The sequence below is a fragment of the Sorex araneus genome, chromosome X, assembly GCF_027595985.1.
Source record: "Sorex araneus isolate mSorAra2 chromosome X, mSorAra2.pri, whole genome shotgun sequence".
Lineage (NCBI taxonomy): Eukaryota > Metazoa > Chordata > Mammalia > Eulipotyphla > Soricidae > Sorex > Sorex araneus.
Genome location: NC_073313.1, coordinates 371,612,948 through 371,621,641, shown reverse-complemented (window position 1 = coordinate 371,621,641; position 8,694 = coordinate 371,612,948). Strand labels below are relative to the sequence as shown.

Below are 8,694 nucleotides of genomic sequence, written 5' to 3'. Positions count from 1 at the left end.
CCCGTTTGTGTTGGTGCCGCTGCTCTGCTCCCTGTGGGGCGGACGGCACTTTGCTCCGGGGAACGCGGAGCCGCTGGGACTGACCCTCCCTCCCCTGCTGGCTCCCAAACTGCTCCTGCAGAAACCTGTGTTCTTGGGGTGGGTTGGGAGCCCCTTTCCTCCCGGGGCCACTGGTTTAAAGCCAGCTCACGCGGGGAGCCCGTGGGGGCTGGCGCTTCTCTGCCAGGCTGGAGGCCCCCGAGGAAAGCGGGCTTGGTGCTGGGGCAGGCCTGCCTTGGAGGGCCCCCGAAGCCCCTCCTCTGGTCAGTGCTCTGGCCGGGAGCAGCCCCGGGAAGGAGATGGGGGAAAGTGGCAGTGGGGAGGCAGGTGGGCACCGGCGGGCTCTGGGGTCCTTCTCCGGCAACGGCTTAGCAGGCCCTGCTCGGGGCTGACTCTGCGTGTTCTCCGAGCCTGCGCGGTGCGTGGCCCCAAGCAAAGCAAAGATCCGCCTGGGCCCTGCAGCGGCAGCAGGGATACATCCCTGGGGGGAACGCTCTCCTCTGTTACCCCCTCACCCCCTCCCGCCATCGGGTGCCCCCCAGCTCCCCTGCCTCAGTCCCCTAAAAGGTCCCCTGAAAAGACCCCTCAGGTCTCCGAGGCCCTTGGGATTCCAAAACGCAGGCTGGGAGCAGCCCTGGAAGGAGTCGGGTGGGGGCAGCCTGCTCGCCCATGGGCGGGCACGGGACAGCGGTCGGGCGCGGCGAGGGCCCGGAGTTAAGATGTCAGGGCCTGGGGTTGGAGAGGGGAGGCGACCCCAGCACCCCGGGGGAGCCCCAGGCACCCCCTGCTGTGCCCCCACCAAGAGGGGAAATGTCCCCATAGTTCCAGGTTTACAAGCCTGATAAATCACGGGAAAGAGCCTTTTTTGTTTTGTCTAGAGGCAGGACATCAGGTCTTTTTTTTTGGTTTGGTTTTTTGTGCCACACCTGGCCGTGCTCAGGACTTCCCCGGGGTCACACCTGGCCGTGCTCAGGACTTCCCCGGGGTCACACCTGGCCATGCTCGGGAGACTGGGGTTGAACCCAGTTGGTCCTGTGCATGGCCGGCGCCCTGCCCCCTGCATATTGCTCTGGCCCGCCGTGGTCTCGCTGGTGTGGGCTCAGGGCCCCCGGGGTCCCGGGACTGAACTTGGGGCTGCACACAGCGCGGGGACGATCTCTCATGTGCACGCGTGTTTGGGGCCCCGGGAGGACCCGGAAGAGGGCTCCGTGCGTGGCTCCAGCTGTAGGAAAAGGCCTTCCTTCTTGCAGGGCCGGGTCAGGGGGCTACTGTCCTGGGCGGGGGGGGGGGGGGTGTTTCTGTGATTGACCCCACAGCGCCTGTGTCTGCGGGGGGTGGGCTCAGCTGGGAGCCCACACGCACGGCAGCCCCCCAGCCCCACGCTGTGGCTCCGCCTCTCGGGCTATGCTTCCGTTTATTCGGTTTGTTTGTTGTTGTTTTGAGCCGCCCTGACTCCCTCCTGGCAGGGGCTGGGCCCAGGGGGGTCAGACTCGGGAGGCAGGAGCCCCCTCCCTGCTGGGTCTCTCCGGCCTCTACCGCTGCCACTCAGGGAGATGGAGAGTGACCGAGGGTCCCTGTCGCCTCCTGAGGGCCCGGTGCTGACCAAGGCGGAGGCCGCGGGCAGGACGGCCTGGGCGGGTGCAAGCAGCCACGCCGTGTCCTTGAGAGACTGACGGGCAGACTGTCGGGACTTTCCTCCCCTGCGCAGCCTCGTGTCTCAACAAGACAAACGGGAGGCAGCGACACCCACGCAGCCCTTGGCACACGCCGCGCAGGGCCGGGGGCTGCGGCTTCACCCGTCGGACACCAGGGCCCCTGGGCTGCAGGCAGGGGCCGCATGAGGGGGGTGGGGACTTGGCCGAAGGAGGTGGACGGTGTCCCGAGCAGCAGGAGGTGGCGGGTTTGACTTCACGGAAGAGGTGGGTCCAGCTGGGAGGGCACTCGCCGGGCAGCAGCCAGCCTGGGTTCGATCCCCGGCACCCCGTGCGGTCCCCGATCCAGCCAGGAGTGCTCTCTGCGCGCAGAGCCAGGAGTAGGGCCTGAACACAGCCCGGCCTGGCCCCCAAACAAGCAAACACACGAGACAAAGGTGACGCGCGGGAGCGGGAGAGGCGGCCCAGGGACACTGGCCTCGCACGGCTCCAGCCCAGGGCTCACCCCATGGGTGCGGCCCAGCTCCCCGAGAAGCAATGATTGGCAGGAGAAGGCAGTGCTCATGGGGGGTCTGGGTGTATGTAGGGGGCGGTGTCAGTGGTGTGTGGGGAGCACGGGAGACCCCAAGGCTTGTGGGCGATCGAAGGGTGAAAAAGTCCAAGGTCAAGACCGGAACAAGGCAGAGGGCTCGAACCCAGCTGAGCGCCGGGTGCTGGTTCTGAACCAGCGCGCAGTGAGTCTGCGCGTGAGTCTCAGGGGAGGCAGGCGACGGGAAGTCCGGCCCCAGGAGCGACCTCTGTGCCAGCCACGGCAGCTTTACGGGGCTTTATTGGTGCTGAGCCACACCCGGCAGTGCTGAGACTGTTTTCTGGCTTGGTACTAAGGGGTTGCCCCCCCGCCCCCTGCCCACAGGTGGTGTCCTGCAAACCAGACTCACACACGTGCCCAAATCACACATGTGCCCCAGACTCTGAGCCATAATCTGGTAATTGGGAAATTTAAACTGGATAGGGGGCTTGGGAAGGGACCGTCTGAGCATACGTGCAAGTGTGTGTGTGCACACGCATGTGTGCATTGGTATGTGCATGCCAATGCCAATGTGTGTGCATGTGCGTGTGCGTGCATGTGGGTGCATGCGTGTGTGCATGTGCACGTGTGTGTACATGTGCGCATGAGTGTGTGCATGTGTGTGTGTGCAGTCATGTGTGCATGCACGTGCTTGTGTGCTGTCAGTGCACGCATGTGCGTCTGTGCTGTGAGTGCATGCATGTGCATGTGAATGCGTGTGTGCATGTGTGTGTTCACATGCATGTGTGCGTTGGTGTGTGCGTACATGTGCATGTGTGTGCGTGTGTGCGTGTGCCTGCGTGCATGCATGTGTGTGCATGTGCGTGTGTGTGCAGACTAGATTTCCACCTCTGCTGAGAGGTGGCACCTGCTCCCTGCGAAGGCAAAGCTGCTCACACCAGTGTCCCTGTGAGTGACAACGCTGAGCCATATCTGTCAGCGCACTCAGTCCAGAAGAGTAGCAGGGGGCGGAGAGGAAGGCCGGAGTGGGGGTGGCCTGCAGGCGGCCCCAGCCCCAGGAGTGACCGGGAACAATCCCTGGGCAGCCAGGAGGAAGCCCCAGCAGCTCAGAGTGTGCGGCCTCCCCTGCCCGGACACAGGAGCATCTGGACCAGGAGTATTTACATACGACGCCCAAGGCTGAAGGAGGCTGAGAGGCCGTGCAGGGGGACGGGGCTGGGTCCCTGATCCCCTAGGAGTGATCCCCGAGCACTGCCGGCCATGGCCCGAACTCCCCCCTCACCGAAAGGGAAACAATGTGAGAAACGGGAGAGGTATCCTGTGGGCCGGGCAGCAAAAGCTGGGCTTAGCCCCCAGAGCACTGCTGGAGGAGTCCCCCAAGTGCAAAGCCGGAGGTCGCCCCCAGGAGCTATAGACTGCCAGAACAGAATCTGGAAGGACAACGCGCAGATGATTCTACCATGAGCTGCACCGCTGGGTGCTGCTGTGACATCCCCCAGGGCTGCGGCTTGACACGAGCGTTTGCCACATTACTGGTCAGCACAGGGCAGAGCCCAGCGGAGACCCGGGGCGGGGGTGGGGCTGGAGGCCAGGAGCAGAGTCCCTCAGCGCGTGTCCCTCACAGGCGTCCCGGGCCCTGAGCCGGCCCTGCGCAGGCGGGGAGGGGCCGAGCCTTGGAGCCGTCTCAGCCGGGCCGCTCAGCTGCTGGAGCTGCCCAGAGAGGGGGCGGCAGCCAGTGGCGCCCGACTCCAGGGCAAGGGGCAGGCATGGCAGCGTGCAGCAGGACACCAGCTGGCTCGCTCCTCGGCGCCCTGCGTGCCAGCCCTGGCCCCAGCTGATGGACGATGGACGTCCTTGTGTGGCCTGAGAAAGTCACACAGAGCAGCAAGAAATCATGTAACGGATCATTTGTATCGGCTGCCTCAGACGGAAAAATTGATCAATTCAGCAGCCACATTTTCATTTTGGGCCACACCTGGCAGTGCTCAGGGATTGCTCCTGGGTCTGTGCTCAGGGGAACAAGGTCAGCTTTGTGCAAGGGACGTGTCCTACCCGCTGTACTGTCTCTCCCACCCAGTGCCTCTGCCTTTTGAAAGCTCCCAGATTAGATTAAAAAAAAAAAAGAAAATGGGTGTATTTCCAAAATAAGTAAAAGGAGAGTTTCTTGTACGACTGAAAACTGACCATGAACAGCTTTGTAACTATGTATCTCATCACTGTATCACTGTCATCCCGCTGCTCATTGATTTGCTCGAGCGGGCACCAGTAATGTCTCCATTGTGAGACTTGTTACTGTTTTTGGCATATCGAATATGCCACGGGGAGCTTGCCAGGCTCTGCCGTGCGGGCGAGATACTCTCGGTAGCTTTCCAGGCTCTCCCAGAGGAGCGGAGGAATCAAACTCGGGTCGGCTGCGTGCAAGGTGAACGCCCTACCCACTGCGCTATCGCTCCAGCCCATATATCTCATGGGACTGAAAAATTGTTTTTTCTTTTTAAAATTTTAAAAATTTTATAAAGTAGTTCACAACATTTGATTACATTTAATATTCAAACACCAATCCCACCACCATGACATCTTCCCATCACCATATTTCAGATATCTCCATCCCGAACCCCCACCCCAAAGCAGAACCAAAACAATTTACTTTATATTGTTATGAAAAAATGCTGAAAATACCCCAAAAAAGTTTCCTTCGAGGAAAGAGTGTGAAGACTGTTGCATTTCAATTTCGCCCAGCGGCCATTAAGCCGTTCTGTGAGAGATCACTAACATGTTGTTGGAGGTGGAGCCTTGTGTGCTTATACATACATACACACATACATATGTATAGATATGTGTATCTGTAAAAAAATATTTCCCTCTAAGACCGATTGCCTCCTACTTTAGACCCATCACACGCGGTGCGGTGCTCCTGGAGTCCAGGCGGTGTGAGGTCTGGGATGAGGCCGCGCTCCAGGAATAGGTTCCCTGTGGGTGAGGCTCTGCCCAAGCGTGTGGAGAGCGGCCGTGAGCAGGGGGTGGTTGAGTTCTGGAGGTTCTCGGCTGCCAGGGCAGGGGTCCCTCGGGGTCCCTTGGGGCGGGGAGGGGTCTCCATCCCCTAAATGAAAGAGCCTGGTGTGGGATCTGGTGGCAGTTATGGCGTGTATCGTCTCAAAAAAAAGAAACCATTTTTTTTTTTCATAACTGAAAGGAAAGTGTTGAAGAGATCTGCTGCTTGGTTGACAGCCGTGCTACTGACAACGGCCAGGAGCGGGGAGAAGCCAGCACAGCGTCCACTCCATTGAACAGTACGGGTGGACAGGTGGACGCAGTTCTGCCTTGGGCTCTCAGTGAGATGTGGAAGGCCAGGACAGCCCCGGGAAGGACAGGGGCCGGACAGGAGCAGTGCAGTTTGGCGGGACGGAAGGGGTCTGAGGCTACAGATGCCCAATTAGCAGCTCGGAGGCGGCGTGGAGCTTCTGCACGGCTGGAGCCTGGCACTGCCCCCAGGGAGCCCGAACACTCCTGCATCTGTCGGCCCAGAGAGAAATGAGATGTTCAGTCTCATGCTACCTGTGAACATATTGTACTCTCTCCGGCCCGTGTGTGTGTGTGTGTGTGTGTGTGTGTGTGTGTGTGTGTGTGTGTGTGTGTGATCAGGGCCACACCCAGCTGTGCTCATGGGACCTTATAGAATCCTGGTGATCAAAACTGGATCAGCTTCCTCCAAGGCAAACACTGTACTCCCCGTATTAGCTCTCATCCCCTACGTTGTGGAATTTTCTGGGGGTGGGGTGTTCATACCTGGAGGGGCTTGGGGACAATATAGGGTACTGGGGGACTGAACAGGTCAGCCATGTACAAGGCAAGAGCCCTACCCACTGTACCATTTCTCTGGCTTTTAGCTGATCTTTTAAAATCTCGCCCTTTACAAAAATAGCCACTCAATGGCTGGGGCTGGAAACAGTAAGATATGAACGTCCTTGGGGCTGGAGTATAATATAGGGGTAGGTGTTTGCCTTGCACATGGTGGACCTGGATTTGATCCCAGGCACCCTGTATGGCCCCTGGAGCACCACCAGGAATAATTCCTGAGTGCAGAGCCAGAGGGAACCCCTGAGCACTGCAGGGTGTGACCCAAAAGGCAAAAAGGAAAGAATCCTTTGCTGTTTTGCACCCGCAAAGATATTAATTTTCTTCTCTTTATTTGATCATTTAATGTTTACATTTAAAGCCCCTGATTTAGGAGGATTTTTTTTGCTAGGGTGTGAATTTGGGTCTGAACTTACTTTTTCCTGCCTGTCATTGCCCAGGTTTTATCTATGGAACATCTTTACCCGCATCTGCAGTCCGCACGGGATCATAGATCAGTCTCCCGGCATTTCTCTATTGATGCATCGATTTGTTTGCTCCTTTGCTGATCCCGCATTAAAAAAAAAAAATCGCTCGAGCTTAGTGATGTCTTCACATCTGCTGGGTCATGCTCCCGTACCTGCCTGCTCTCGCACTTTCTTTCTCGGCAAGCTTTCTTTGCTGGGGGGGAGAGGTGGGGGTCACCTCCCACACATTGCAGAATCATTTCAGAATCAGTTCGTCGGGTTCCGAGACGGACGGCTGGGACTGTGGTTAGCACTGCCCTGGGTTCGAGTGCAGTCCCTTTGAGGGGCCGTGCCGACTCGAACCCAATGCAGACTTGCAAGAAGCCCTGGACTCCGTCGGGGTCCTGCAGTGGAAGCGCCAGAAACGGTTCCCTAGATGACAGGGAGGAAAGGGGGAGGGGAGACGGGTCGCGGGCACGGGGAGGGGGGGGAGGATGCCCGGGAGGAGGGCGAGCGGGGCGGGGGGAGGCGGGCAGGGGGACGGGGCGTTGTGCGGGGCCCCGGGAGCCCCGGCAGTGCCGCAGCGACGGGCTCGGAGGGCGAGGCAGCGTCCTGGGGCAGACGGGGCGCGGCCGGGGATGCGGGGCGCGGGCGCCCCAGCAGGACCGAGCCCGGCCGGCCGAGGGCGCAGTGCCGCACCCGCGCCTGCAGGGGGCGCGCCGCCCGCCCGCCCGGCGCTCGGCGCTCGGCTGAGCCGGCCTGGCGCGCCCCCTGCGTCACGTCCGGCCCGGCTCGGGCCGCGGCTGCTCGGGTCTGGGGGGCCGGACCCTGCGCCTGCGCGCGGGCGCGTCCCGGTTCCCGGGGCCGCAGGGCCGAGCCGCAGTGGACACGCGCCCGTGGCCTTCGTCCCCGCGCTCAGACCCCCGGGACTAGCGGCCCGCGGGGAGCACTGCGCGGGGAGTGCACGGGGCTGGGGTCAGACCAGCGTGCCCTGGAGGCCGGGGGCGGGTCCGCTCGCGCCCAGGGCAGCCCGGCACCCGCCGCGGGGACTGTCCCGCGTGGGCAGCGGCGCCGCGGACACGCCCCACGCCCGCCGAGCGGCTTCGCGGGCGCGGGCTGCAGGCGCGGGGCCGTCAGACACACGCACAGACGGGCCCGGCGGGCGGGGGCGGCGCAGCCCGGCCCTCGCGTGTCCCCGCGGGCCCGAGTCCCGCCAAGGGCGCGTCTGCCGCAGCACGGGGGTCCCGGCCGGCGACCCCCGCCCCGCCCCCGGCCGCTCCCCCCCCCCCGGAGTCCCGAGAGCCGCCGAGCCCGGGTGGGCACGCAGCCCCCGAGCCCCCCTAAGGGAGCTGGTCCCCCGCGGGGCGTCGCGCCTCGGCCGTCCCCCCGAGCACCGTCCCCCGAGCATCGCCCTCGCGCCCGGGCCGGCTGGGCAGCGCGGGGCGGGGCGGCCCCACGCGGCCCCGCGCGGACACACCCCTGGCCCGCCCCGCCCGCCGCCCCGCCCCGCCCGCCGGAAGCGCCGCGCGCGCATGCGCAGCCCCGCGGCCGACTCGGAAGCTCGCGCGGCCCCGGCGGCTCTCGGCGACCTCGGCCCGCCCGCCCCGCCGCGCCCGCTGCCCCGTCCCGCGCCCCGCAGCCGCCGCCGGCCGGACGCCGCCCCGGCGGGATGCCGCCGCCTCGGGGCCGCGGGGGCTGCCGGCGGCCGGCGCGCGTGTCGGGTGGGTGGCCGCGCGCGGGCCTCGGCCCCCTGCCCCGCCGCCAGGGCTAGCCCGGCCCCCCCGCAGCCATGCAGGCGCCGCCGCCGCCCTACGACTTCGGCAGCGACGAGAACGCGCCCAAGTGGCGGGGGCTGCTGGTGCCCGCGCTGAAGAAGGTGAGCCGCGACCCCCGGGCCCCGCGCCCGCCGCCCCGGGACCCCCGGACCCCGCGCCCGCCGCCCCGGGACCCCGCGACCCCGCGCCCGCCGCCCCCCGTCGCCCCGTCCCCGGGACCCCGCGCCCGCCGCCCCGGGACCCCGCGACCCCGCGCCCGCCGCCCCGGGACCCCCGGACCCAGCGCCCGCCGCCCCGGGACCCCCGGGCCCCGCGCTCGCCGCCCCGGGACCCCGCGACCCCGCGCCCGCCGCCCTGGGACCCCCGGACCCCGCGCCCTCAGTCCCGGGACCCCTGGA

The 8,694-nt window shown here is 64.2% G+C and overlaps 1 protein-coding gene across 4 annotated transcripts in view; it reads left to right on the top strand.

The window, feature by feature from the left end:
• The first annotated feature begins 8,206 nt into the window (after window positions 1-8,206).
• Window positions 8,207-8,694, top strand: part of SOS1 (SOS Ras/Rac guanine nucleotide exchange factor 1) — a 109,849-nt gene continuing 109,361 nt past the window's right edge. For 3 of the 4 annotated variants that reach the window (XM_055120154.1, XM_055120152.1, XM_055120150.1), the window contains exon 1: window positions 8,207-8,397. In XM_055120154.1, coding sequence (XP_054976129.1) covers window positions 8,311-8,397 — 87 coding nt within the window. In that variant the 5' untranslated portion in view covers window positions 8,207-8,310. The remainder of the gene's footprint in view (window positions 8,398-8,694) is intronic. The other variant, XM_055120151.1, reaches the window with a different exon arrangement.